Below are 14,204 nucleotides of genomic sequence, written 5' to 3' on the forward strand. Positions count from 1 at the left end.
ATTCATGTTCACTCCTTATCAATTGATGGATCTCCTAGATCAGCAAAATGTTGGTTCTCACCATTATTTGGTGATTGGTGCTGACTGAAATTTCAGTCTGCAAGCCAATAGGATCACCAGGTCTGTGTTTGATTTCCCTGATCATGAACAGTGAATGCTAAACTACCAAATTGCAAGTAGTACAAGTAAATTGGTGTTTCAGCTGGAATGAGTATTAGGAGCCTTGGATGATGAGAAGGAAGGGAGTAAAAGACTAATATTTTATCTATTGTGCTTGCTTGTAAAGATGCCAGTGGACAGGGAAAGTAATGGAGGAGTGGAGCAGTGTTGTAGAAGGAATGATTTCCTATAGAAAGCTGAGAGTAGGGAAAAATGCATCTGGTAATTGAAAATGACCCACTGAATGTGAGGTGAGGTGGAAGACAAGGGAAAAGGAAATTCTTATTATGGGAGAATGGGAGAGGGAAGGAAAAGGAAGACATATGGTATAGTATGGAAGTTTGTTTCTTCACAACAGGTGCAACAAAGAAACCAAGAGAACGGAATTGGGTCTTTCCAAGAAGCAGATGAGGACAGGGAACCTGCGAATGTTAGTGAACCTATGGAGAACACTGGTTGATAGACATACTTTGAACCTTCTGCTGGACTTTGAACTTTCACTGGAGTGGAATACAAGAGGTATAATTTCTACATGCTATGCCAAATTAGCCTTCTAAAAACTGGAACATAGAAGAGTAGGAGGCAACTTGATTGAAAATTTTATACCTGAGAGTTCTTAACAGAGTGTAAGTGGATAGGATGTATCCACTTGTGAGAGAACCTAGAAATAGGGGTTACTGCTTCAAAATAAGGATTTGCCTTTTTAAGACAAAGATGTGAAGAAACACTGTCTCAAAAGGGATTGAACGCAGAGTCTTTGAATATTTTTAAATGGATAGATAGATTCTTGATAAAAAAGGGATTGAAAGGTTATGGTGAGAGGGCAGGAGTAATCACATTAGCCATCATCTTATTGAATGGTGAAGTAGGCTCAAGGCATTGAGTGGTTTACTCCTGCTCTTAATTCATATTTTAGTATATACAACAGTTTCCTTTCGCCTCTTGATCAATATTTTTTTAAACCAACCTTTAGAACCATGTTGCCAGGCGGAATCTATGTGGCAACATACTACAGCTCCAAAACTAATTTTCCTATATAGATGGATGTTAAACAAATGGAGGATTTATCAATTGAGAGAATCACGGAGATATGAACTAATTCCTGGGTTGGAGGGACTGTGGTGAGAGAAGTTTAAATAGATTGGATTTATATTCTCTTGGGTTTAGAAAAATAATAGATGATCTTATTCAAACATATAAAATTCTCATTGAGATCAATGGGGTGGATGTAAGTTGGATATTTCCCCTCTTTAGATGGGGGGAGCACACTCTAGGAATAACGCACATGCCATGAGATGAAGGAAGATTTCTTCACTTTGAGGATGGTATTTTCCAGCAAGATTAGTAGCTTTAACAGCTCAATAAAACATAATTCCACACTAAAACATAAACGCAATTGTATACTCTTTGTGTCAGTTTATATGAAGCATGATATTGTTTATTCTAAACAAGTTAATATCAACATTAAACAACAGACATAGAAATTCTGTAAAAAATACATAATGGAAGGGTGCCATTATTTGAAATGTCAATTTCAAAATGACAACATTAGAGCAAAATTTGTCAATGAAACAATTTTTAAGTTATACATTATTTCCAGACAGCACTAGGTGTGAAGATCAAATCCGTACAATGTTTAGTAATTTTACTTATGGTACAAAGTTAATTTAAGCTTCTCAGCTGTGCAAAATTCTTTTTAAAAGTTTCATTTCTACAGCAGATTGGCAATAAATTATGTCTCAGGGACATTTCTCACCTTCACACCCACTGTGCGTGACCTCCGCAAAAGGATTATCACACTGGTTACACTGACGTCCAATCACTCCTGATCTACAGTGACATTGGCCAGTTTCTTGATCACATGACCTGGAAAACGAGCCAATGGGATAGCAGTCACAAGGTAGGCATGCATCGCTTCCAACAGGACGATAGTGAAACTCCTGAAAGAATAAAAATGAACTCAAGTTAAATGGAGTTTAAAACAGTGATCTTTTGTGTGACTAAAATATTTGTGGGGCTCCTTGCTTATAAGAATTATGATCCAAATAAATCCATAAATTGCAAATAAATTGGGAATTCTTATGTTATAGTATTTTAAAAATTAATTTGTTGTAGTCAACGATTTAAATATTGCCAAGTTTAGGGATTTGGTAATCCAGCCAGTTTCGAATTCAACTCAAGCAAAGAAATATTTCACTGGTCGTTCTTTCATAAGTTTTGTGAACAGCAGAGGACATTTCACAGTATTTATTTCAAAATGGTATGAGCTGGAACCAGAAACTGTAAAATAAGCTCAAATTAATTCAACAAATATATATGGAAAATTACATATGACATGAATAATAGTAATATTACTGGACTACTAATCTCTAGCATCTGCAGTCCTTACTTTTGCCTAATAACCTTGTAATCTAGGATAATATTCAAGTACCCAGAATTCAAATCCAACCAATGGCAACTGCAAAAGTTCAATTCAATTAATTAATAAACTTGGAATAAAAAGCTAGTCTCAGGAAAGATAATCATGAATCTCGTGACCATCATAAGGACACTAGTGGATAATTAAATAAATAAAAAGCTGCACAAACATTCCCATCTTCAACGCTGAATAATAAGGTAATGTTAAAGATTTATGCAACTGCATATATACATAACTGTCAAAGGATGATCCATCTTAACCTACTCCTGAAGTCCCTAGCATCATAAATGATATTGTCAGTCAATTCATGACACCTGATGTCAAGAAGGAACCAGATACAGCAAACTCTATGTTCAGTTCAAACATTCCAACCATAGTAGTGAAGCCTGGTGCTACAAGACTAGCTATGTTTCAAGGCAAAAGTGTGGACTGCAGATGCTGGAGATTACAATCAAGAGTGTGGTGCTGGAAAAGCACAGCAGGTCATGCAGCATCTGAGGAGCAACTTGGAGCTATGCCCTAAGTCAAGCTGCTCTAGTAAAATTCCAAAAATAGCATCTTTCTGGCAATGCCTAAAACTATCAAATTCTGTCCTATCCTCAAAAGCAAGACAAACCCAATCTGGCCAATTCTTGCACCATTAGCATCTAGGCAGCATGTGGCATCAAGAAGTCCTAGTAAAACTTATGTTGATATAAATTGAGGGGAAACCTTCTGCTGGTTGGACCAGCAATATGAAAAACTGTAGTTATCTGAGCAGATCAGAGGCTAAGAACTCTGTAGCAATAACTCATCTTTTGAGTCTCTACCATCAATAAGGAAAAGTCAGCAGCATGATGGAATACTCCATACTTGATTGGAGGAGCACAGCTTGAAACCACTCAGGAGAAAGTAAACCACTAGAAATCCCATCTAGTATCTTAAAACTTTTGCAACTTCGACCATCAGTGCACCGTGGCAGCTGTGAATTATTGACAGGATCGCACTTCAATAACTCACCAAGGCTCTTTCAGTAGCACCTATCAGACCTGTAATCTCCACTGCCAAGACTAACGATTAATAGGCTCATGGAACACTTTGGAAGGCAGTTCCCATCAAGTCTTTCACATCATCCTGTTCCTTCATTGCTGCTGTTAAAATCCTGTAAGTCCCTTCATCGCAATACTATAGGTATATTTGCATGCCTTAGACTGCAGAAGTTCAAGGTAGCAGCTCATTACCATCTTCTCAAGATCACTTGGGGATTGACATAAATGTTGACAACACCAGTGAACCCATACTCCCATGACTGAATGTATATTTGTAAAGTGACATAAACAGTCTGTAAATTATGTAGTTATTGACTTGTGTGGAGCACTACTCAAGTGGGTGACTTACAATGATGAGTCTTAAAGACATCATTGTTAGATACCTATTATGGCTGAATCATGGCTGAATCATGAAACAAACTGGGGAAATTGGTGTCTGTGTGCCAGACAAGAAAAATTATCAAATTAGATTCTTTGACAGGCAGAATACATTGAAGTAATAACCACAGCATCATATATTTAAAAAGTCAAACTGATGCTGCTTATACTGGTAATGATAAATGTAAAACTCATCAATGGATCTCAATAAAAATCAACAGCTGATTTATTTTTAGTTGTACATTCAGGAAGTTTAGAGGTTTCGATATATGATACATATTCAAACCTTAATGAAAACTCTATCAAGGAAGGGACAAGAAAGATAAAAAGTGGCATTTTCTTGATGACACGATGATACTAACCTTGCAGTAGCATTGGCCATTTGTCTTGTTGCAGTCCGGGTCAAAGCCCTTACTGATATCACAGTTGCAGGGTCCACAAGTTGGATTCCCCCACCAGCCTTTGGGACATTGGTGATCGATTCTAGATGGAAATTCAGGAGGGAATAAAAATCATTATAGCACTTACCATTTGTTGCGCAAAGAACACAGTTGCAAGATACCGATTCCCATTCATAGTCCACAATAAATTCTGAACCCAAACCATTGAGGTAGGCATGGAAAAACACATGGTCCAGTTGCAACATTTTTAAAGCTCTGAAGGTAAATTCCACACTCACTGCAGTGTCTATCAAAGGCATTGTGTACATTATAAAGGTACTGAAATGAGAATCAAATATTATTTCTCTCTTGAACAGTCAACTGTGACTGGTGCACTATAAACAAACTCTACAATATGATTCTGTTGTAATAAAAAAATTAAGGGTACAAGGAATACATTGAGGGGGAAAGGGAAGAAAAAGGTCAAACAAAATACAGCAAGGACTAATGCACATGCATGGAAGGATATACCATTCTTCTGAATACATCATATTAACTGTTTAAAATATAGTGGCAGCAAATCCTTGGCAACAAAACAACTTCAAACTACCCACAAAAATCACTTTTCAGAGTTAAGGGCATCTCAAAATACATTTTTGGGCAGGTACAAACAGTTTTAGGGGTAGGGGTTGGAATGTGGGGTGAAAGAATAAGGTGGATGATTTTTGTTCCACGTCTTAAGCATACTGAATTGTTATATTCAAAAAAGCCAGATGGTGAAGAGTAGAACTGGAACCAATCTTTGCGCGCATTATCTATTTATTTACAGTTACACATTACAAGCATGCATCTCTTAATTCAATAACTATAATTTTAGCCGATTTATTCTATAATGAAATGTTTGGACGTGTTATGACACCTCATGGTCATCAAATCATGAGGACAGGATTTGAACCCGGCTCTTCTGACTCTGAGCCCAGAACACAACCACTCCATAAAAAGATCCTTAGTTTGTCTATTTATAGTGTACACATGAATCCTCCAGTTAATTCCTATCACCTTTATACAATTCAATGAAGGTCAATATACAACTAACATAAGGATCTTGTGGCCCATTGGTTGTCTCCCCACCTCTGGTGCAGGAGGTCCAGATTCAAGTTCCACTTGCTCCAGAGGTGTCTAATAATATCTCTGAATAGGTTGGTTAGGAAAATATCTGTACAATTGACTTGCACTTTCTGAAGATGGGCAATAAATGCTAGCCTTACCAGTGATTTCCACATCCTGCAGATGAATACACAAGTCAAAAAGGCACACCCAAGTTCCACAGAATCATCTGATGGTTAGGCAAAGTCCAATAACATCTAGCACATTCCACCCAGACTGCAACGTCTTTGTTTAAAACTGTAAAGTACATGAATGACATCCTTACGCCATTCCTCAGATTTTCTATACAACTATTCTCACAACGGCAACCTTTGGTGCTTCTAACTTCATTCCCTATTAGAAATGTATTGCATTCCTCCATTCAGCAGTATTGTTTTACCTGTGCTCGCAGTACTGGCCAAAATGGTTCTCTCCACAGTCACATGTGTACCCATGAGAGGAACTGGGTTTGCGACGACAGACAGATTCATTCTCACATGGATTCAGCTGACAGGCATCGATGCAAGACTCACCATAGTAACCTAAACATGAAACATTCTTAAATATTTTACATCAACTTTTATGCCACTTCTGCATTTTTTATCTGATAAACTCTTTGTGGATTGGAATTATCACTGTCAATTTAAATTAGCGTAATCTATTCCAGCATTGTCTTTTAAATTACTGTTTGCTACATGTTTAATTTGGAATCCATATGTGGATAATTAAATCTGATTGACAGTTGACTGTTAGTAACTATTTAATAGGTGCATTTGCCATGGCAAGGTCTCTATCAATCTAAATCCACTTGCCAACCATCCAACATATGTTTTGCATATGATGTAAAAATGCTGTTCCCTTTTATAATGGTATTCTTGCAAATTGTCCTGATGAGTACATAACAAAAAGCTTCAACAAAATGTGTCATATGATTGCACAAAAAATGGGCAGCAAGTCAGCTGCATGGACAGAATATCTTTAAAAAAGCAAAGAATTACAAGGTTACTAACCGGGGTAAAATTATAGTACAAAGGAAAGCTAGCTAAACATATATTAAGAATTTTGATCGAAATTTAAAAAGAAGAGTTAAAAAAAGTGTGTTGATTTGAAAGAAATTGGGTCTGGGGAATTAATAATGGAAAATAAAGACATTAAGGATTAAGTGAACAGATATTTTGCACTGGTCTTCACTATTAAGAAAACAAGTAACATCCCAGGAATAGCTATGAGTCAGAAGAGGGAAGGGAGAAATTCAAGAAAATTATAGCCTGCAAGGAGGTGGCACCGAAAATTTGTTGGAGCTGCAAGCTTGTTTTACTTTTCCAAAATGTCTTAGTTTTAGGGAAAGTAGCGAATGTAAATTGCCATTAGGGGAGGAGGTAGAAAGCAGGAAAGTACAGGGCAGTTAGCTTAATGTCTGTCATTGGGAAGATGTTGGAAGCCATTATTAAAGCCATTACAACAGGACACTTCAAAACTTTCAGATATTTCAAAACATTCAAGTTGAGCAGACAGAGTCAACATAGCTTTGTGAAAGGTAATTCATGTTTAACCGATGTATTTGATGAAGTAACATACGCTGTGAATAAAAGAGCATTGGTAGATATCAACTGATGGAATTCCAGAAAACATTTGATAATAGGATCACATTAAATGTTGCTGAGGAAAATAAAATCTCATTTTACAGGCAGTAACATATTGGCATGGATGGAAGATTGGGTAGCCATCATGAAAGAATAGGGATAAATGGGTCATTTTTGTTTTGTCAAAATATGACAATTGGTGTGATTATGGTGCTGGGCCCTCTACATTTTACAGGCTATACAAATGACTTGGATGAAGGAATTGAAGGTATAGTTCATAAATTTGTAAGTAACAAAGGTGGGCAGGAAAGTAATTTGTTGTAGAAGGCATGAGACTACAAACGGATATAGATGAGTGAATGGATAAAGATCTGACAAACGGCATATAATGTGAGAAAATGAGAGATTGTCCATTTTGACAGGAAGAATAAAAGCAAGCATATTATCTAAATGGTGAGATGTTGCAGAGCTCTGATATGCAGAGAGATCAGGATGTCCTAATACATGAATCACAAAAGGTTACCGTACAGGTAGAGCAAGTAGTTAGGAAAGATATTAGAATGTTATTGTTTATTGAAAGAGGAAATGAGCACATCGATCTGGACCCAATATACTGACCACTGCAATGGACAGCTGGAACTGACAACCGGAAGCAGCAGATTCAAGCCACTACAAATGCCGGAGGAGAGATCACAGAAGCGCTTCACAGGAGACTCCCAAGCACTGAGGATGTCACCTAGACAGGGGACGAAACGTCTGCAACACAAATTCCCAGCTCGGCGAACAGAACCACAACAACGAGCACCCGAGCTACAAATCTTCTCACAAACTTAGAGGAAATGAATGTAAAAGTAGGGAGCTTATGCTTCAGTTATACAGAGCATTGGTAAGACCACTTCTGGAGTGCTGTATAAAGTATTGGTATCTTAGTTGAGAAAGGGTATAAGAGGTTGGAAACTTTTCAGAGGAAGTTTACTAGACTGACTAATGCCTGGGCTTTGGACAAGCTGACTGGCTCATGAGAAAAGACTGTATAAGCAAGACCTGTGTCTGGTAGAGTTTAGAAGAGTAAGAGGCAACTTGATTGAAATATAAAATGTCCTGCAGGTCTAGTTATGAAGGTGTGGGTGTACTTTAAAACAGGAGTGGTGCTGGAAAAGTACAGTGGGTCCGAGGAGCAGGAAAATCGATGTTTCGGGTAAAAGCCCTTCATCAGGAATCTCTGGTTTCCAGCATCTGCAGTCCTCACCTTTGCCTGTGCAAAACTACCAGGCACAGTACTAAGTGTTCTCAATAAGGTAACAATGTAACACTTGGTCAAACAACGCGATTAGCTCATTACCTGGAGACCAAAACAAATTCAAATTTGGCCAATCAGTTTAAATTATACCCTTAAAAATACCAAACTCTAATCCAGTTTGAGTTTAGTATATTGAAGACTTTTAAAGCCAATGACACAATCCGATGCTTTGGGGAAAATTAAACAGTCGCGATGAGAACTGCCAAGCCCCAGCATGTAACAGACTGCTTAAAAATAGCTCTCTTAAGAGGTACCTTTTCGATCAATTACCTGTGATGCAGAAATTCCTAAAAAGAAAAGAAGACACAGGAAGATCCAAATGTAAGAACCAAAAGCTGCCTGGTTTTGAGATAAGAAGTGTTGTATTGTAAATCTTATTTGGGAGTTTTATCGAACTAGTATCAAAGAAGGGAAGGTAAAAGATAGGTTAGCGTAAGGACTTGTACATAGTTGTTAGTTAATTATTCTCCTTTCAGAAATAAAGTTGTTAATTTTGACTTTAGTTCTTGACCACTCGAATTTCTACAGATTACTGGAGTCAGCTATTACGAGGGGGCATAGCTTCAAATTAAGGGGTGGTAGGTATAGGACAGATGTGAGGGGTAGATTCTTTACTCAGCGAGTCGTGAGTTCATGGAATGCCCTGCCAGTAGCAGTGGTGGACCCTTCCTCTTGATGGGCATTTAAATGGGCATTGGATAGGCATATGGAGGATAGTAGGCTTGTATAGGTTAGGTGGGCTTGGATCGGCGCAACATTGAGGGCCAAAGGGCCTGTACTGCGCTGTATTTTTCTATGTTCTATGTTCACTGCATGGGATAAATCTTTACTGTGTTGCTGGTTTTAAATTAAGCTGGAGGGTTTTGCCAAGGATGTTTCCTCTTGTTGGAGAATCTAAGATGAGGGTCACTATTCAAAAATGAGAGGTCGCTTACTGAAAACAGAGATGGAGAAAATCCCCCCACCCCCCTGCATCCCAACATGAATCTTTGGGACTCTACTTCCACTGCCATTTGAGGAACATTGCCTTGGAATATTTTTAAAGTATGATAGATAGATTCTTCATCAATAAAGGAGTGAAGGTTCTTTGAAAAAAGCAGGAAAGTGGAGTAACTAGATCAGCCTTGATCCTACTGGAGGAACAAGCTTTAGGGACCTGAGTGGCCTACTCCCATTCCTAATTCATACATCTATACATACATATTTATTGAAAATACAATCTCTATATTCATGCACTCAAGTTACATTTGAGTGAAAGTCAAGAAACCTAAGTTCTCAAGTATCATTCACGTCACGCAAGTGGTAGAAAAATACCTATCTATAACACGAGAGAATATAACTCAGGGCGGCACGGTGGCACAGTGGTTAGCACTGCTGCCTCACAGCGCCAGAGACCCGGGTTCAATTCCCGCCTCAGGCAACTGACTGTGTGGAGTTTGCACATTCTCCCCGTGTCTGCGTGGGTTTCCTCCGGGTGCTCTGGTTTCCTCCCACAGTCCAAAAATGTGCAGGTCAGGTGAATTGGCCATGCTAAATTGCCCGTAGTGTTAGGTGCAGGGGTAAGTGTAGGGAAATGGGTCTGGGTGGGTTGCGCTTCGGCGGGTCGGTGTGGACTTGTTGGGCCGAAGGGCCTGTTTCCACACTGTAAGTAATCTAATCTAATCCAATAACTATCACTGTTTGACATTGGCATTATCAGTGAATCCTCCACCATCAATAACCTGGGCATTACCAGAAATTGAACTTGACCAGCCATATAATATATAACCACTATAATAAATTTAAATAATAAACTTTATATACACATGCTACAAGAGCAGGTCAAAGGCTAGGAATTATGCATCCCAGTGCCTGTGAACCATCTACAAGGCACAAGTCAGGAACATGATGGAATACTTGGTTCTTGGCAGGATGGGTGAGTTCCAGCAAACCTCAAGAAGCTCAATATCATTTAGAACACATCAGTCACTTGATTGGCATCCCATTCACAACTTTCAACATGCATTTCATTCACTAATGATACTCAGAGACAGCAGTATATACCATCGACAAAATGCACTGCAATAACTCACCAAATTCCTTCCACGGAACCTTCTAAACCGAAACATTTTACCATGTAGGCGGACAAGGGCAGTGGATAAATACCTTTATCTACTACTTTGACTCCAAGTCACACACCACCCTGACTTAGAACCAAATCATCGTTCCTTGACTTTCGATGGGTCAAAATCCTGGAACTTCCTCGCTAACTGCACTCTATATGTTCAAATTTACACAAAAGGTATACTTAAGGTTGATTCAAGAAAGTTCGGAGTGATCAATACTCGTATTGAGCTTTGGATAGAGTAGCGAGGGTGAATACCCTAGAATGATTTAAGACCAGGTTAGCTGCTGCAAAGCCTCTGGATGAATGAACTAAAATGGATCTCTCCTGACAGTCAGAAGTCTACAGCATGTAAAAGGCCCACTGAGTCTGATCCAGTTGAAAACAAGCACCTAACTATTCTAATCCCATTTTCCAGCACTTGACCCACAGCCTTGTATGCCTTGGTATTGCAAGTGGAGATCTAAATACTTAAATATCATGAAAGTTTCTGTCTCTACCACTCTTATGGACAGTGAGCTCCAACCATCCTGAGTGAAAAAAAAACCTCTCACCATCTCTGCACTTCATGCCCTTATCTTAAATGTTTGCCTCTGGTCATTGATCCTTCCACCAAGTTTTTTCCCCTGTATCCTGTCTGTATCTGTCATAACCTTATATATTTCAATCACGTCTCTCCTTAGTTTCGTCTGCTCCAAGGAAAATAACCCGAATTGATCCAATTTCTCTTCCTAACTAAAACATGCTAGCTCAAGCAACATCCTGATAAATCTTCTCTACATCCTCTCCAATGCAAACACATTTCTCCTATAATGTGGATTCCAGAAATACACACAATACTCCAGCTGTGGCCTAACCAAATTTTATACAGTGTCAGCATAACCTCCCTGCTCAAATTTTATGCCTTCGCTAATAAATCCAACATCCCATATGCCTTTTTAACCATTTTGTCCAACTTTCCTGCTACCTTAAGGGATTGGTATACATGCACACAATAGTTCCTTTGATCCTTGGTCAGGGTCCTACCGTTGCCTTGTTTATCCTGCTCAAGTAGATCACCTCACACGAACTGATCAACCCATCTGAATAACCCATCTATATCCTCCTGTAATCTGAGGCTATTCTCTCAATATTTACCATCCCACAATTTTATTATCATCTGCAAACTTAATGATCAACTTTCCTACATTCAAGTCTAAATCACTCTCTTATACTACAAAATGCAATGGCCCAACACTGATCTCTGCGGTACCCCACAGGACAGAGGTTTCTAGTCACAAAAGAAATCTCTTAACCATCACCCTCTGCTTCTTACCACTCTAAGAATTTTGTATCCAATTTGCCAAATTTCCTTAGATTCCATTAGCTATTACCTTTGTTATCAGTCCTCCATGCAGAAAATTATGAAAAGTCTTGCTGAAGTAGATTGTCTTGAACGCAATGCCTCATTTACACACCTGGTTACCTCTTTGACAAATTCAATCAAGTTGGTCAGACATTGCTTCCCCTCAACAAAACCATGTTGATTATTTTTGATTAATCTCAACCTCTCCACGTGCAGATTAATTCCATCCCTCAGAATTTCTTCCAATTCCTTCAGCACCAAAAAGGTTAGATTGCCTCTCCTGCATTTTCCTAGTTCAGTGCTTGCTCCTTTCTCGAATAACAGTACCACAATTGGCTAACCTCCAGTCCTCTGGCACCTCTCCTGTGGCCAGTGAGGAATTGAAAATTACTGCCAACACATCTATATCTGCAGAAAACCTATGGTCTGTGAAACTAACTTGAAAACTGATTCTTCTAAATAAAGCTTTTGCTATAAATAAATATTGCAATGACAAGGGAGAGAAAAGGATCAGTAAAAGATACATAACTACCTTCGGTTTTGCAAACAATACCTGGCTCACAGATACAAGAGTAACTCTGCCATTCATCGCTGCAATAACTGTTAGGAGGACACGAGGTGGAGTCACATGGATCTGGGATGGTGCAGCCTAATTCTACGTTCATAGTCCGACTTGGTTTTGGCATTGCAATTCCAATAGAGGTTTCACCAAGACGCACACCCTGAGGGTCGGAAAAAAAAACAGTAGTCAATAGATTGACTTCTTCGGTACCTACATTAACTCTATAAATTTGCATTTCAAGCTAAACAAAAAATATAGATCTACACTTGTGTGCACCATTTACTTGCAGGTCATATAATGCTAGACTGATCTATATATATGCACAGGAGTTAAATGAACTAAGGGTTTCTGGAAGATATTCTACAAACTACTGAAGACAGGAATAAAACTGAATCATAGAAATCTAGAAGAGCCAACATTCAGAGTGTTTTCTTCTGCTAATAAGGGTCTCTTCAGTCACAAGCAGTGGATGTCAGAAAGGAGAAGTTGGGTTGGCAGGGGATAAAGAAAAGTCAACCAGCTGTTCTCATGATCACTTAAGTGTACATGCATTTGGGGAAGTTTGATGATGCATAGGTTTAGCAACATTGACTACAAACATCCTAATCACCAAAATGGACCATGGGCTAGATGCAGAAGAGGCATGAGAATCTTTGAAACTGTACTTTCCAATATATAAATGTATCAGGAGAAGAGGGAATTTTTTTTTGCTTCATAGGAATAATATATAAATCCAATTCATCATAATACATATAAAATGTATATACATGTTGTACAAAATACAGCGAAGAGCTGTAAGATTGCTCAGACCTATGTACAAGTAGTTTTGCTAAGTTTACAAGTTATAAAATCCTGTTTGAAAACTCCCTCTTGCATACATCATTACTGATTATGATGAGCAGAGCTGGTTGATTTTTCTCCTGATTTCTACCTAAATAAAATAATAGATGCTGCAAATGCGGTTAGCTAATTTCTTTTGAATTCAGGATTGAATATAGAAAGTGTGATCTGATTTTCACATATGGCATGAGGAAGTGTCCCTGAACATTAAGCAATCTCCATCAGTTAAGATTCTGCCTGTCTTGAGTGCTTGCAAGGGTCATTGTTTGATCTAGTACAGCTCATTACTGGAGGAAGAAATTAACTTACCATAGCACAGAAAACTGAACAAACTCTGAAATCAATATAATGCACACCTTCTCAATATGAACAATAAGCGACAGAGCATACATATTGGACAATGGTGGCTATTGCATCCACAAGACTTCTCAGCCGAATTCAAATCTGTACTGATGGTCACAATTGACAGACAGAACTACCTGTAACAAGCAACAATTCCTATACCTGGATACAGCCATCCAATCCATTCTGTACCTCACCAGCTCTGAGAATACCACCAACTTGAAGATGCTTCAACTTCAGCCCGTGTAACTCATTGCCAACAACAACTGTATCCTAACAACAAGAAAATACTAATTAAAACCACAATCATTGCACCATTAGTTCAAAACACTTTATTGGAGACCATCTTGTAACATGGCCGTGACAGCTGCCTTGATCTGGCCAGTTCAATTGCTCGCCTGGGCTTTCAGTTGGCTTACTGGTTTAAATTTGCAAAATAAAGAGTGGATAAAATATCAGGAATTAACAAAAAGTGAAGCAATGTGAGAAAGGCTGTTTAGTTTACATGCAGTTTTGTGTTTTTTGTGGTGCACCTCTGTTTCCAAAGTTGAGGTTACACAAGTAAGGCTCAGCTGTAGCCTAGGAGATGCTCTACTAATGAGATGATAAAAAGCTTAT

The 14,204-nt window shown here is 38.5% G+C and overlaps 1 protein-coding gene across 4 annotated transcripts in view; it reads right to left on the reverse strand.

Annotated features, from left to right (window-relative positions):
• Window positions 1–14,204, reverse strand: part of LOC122558869 (cadherin EGF LAG seven-pass G-type receptor 3-like) — a 178,976-nt gene that overhangs the window by 36,214 nt on the left and 128,558 nt on the right. For all 4 annotated transcript variants that reach the window (XM_043707749.1, XM_043707748.1, XM_043707747.1 and 1 more), the window contains exons 11-15: window positions 13,749–13,859; window positions 12,396–12,564; window positions 5,911–6,052; window positions 4,347–4,467; window positions 1,916–2,099 (exon numbers count right to left, since the gene is read on the reverse strand). In XM_043707749.1, coding sequence (XP_043563684.1) covers window positions 1,916–2,099; window positions 4,347–4,467; window positions 5,911–6,052; window positions 12,396–12,564; window positions 13,749–13,859 — 727 coding nt within the window. The remainder of the gene's footprint in view (window positions 1–1,915; window positions 2,100–4,346; window positions 4,468–5,910; window positions 6,053–12,395; window positions 12,565–13,748; window positions 13,860–14,204) is intronic.

Source organism: Chiloscyllium plagiosum, chromosome 18, assembly GCF_004010195.1.
Source record: "Chiloscyllium plagiosum isolate BGI_BamShark_2017 chromosome 18, ASM401019v2, whole genome shotgun sequence".
Taxonomy (NCBI): domain Eukaryota; kingdom Metazoa; phylum Chordata; class Chondrichthyes; order Orectolobiformes; family Hemiscylliidae; genus Chiloscyllium; species Chiloscyllium plagiosum.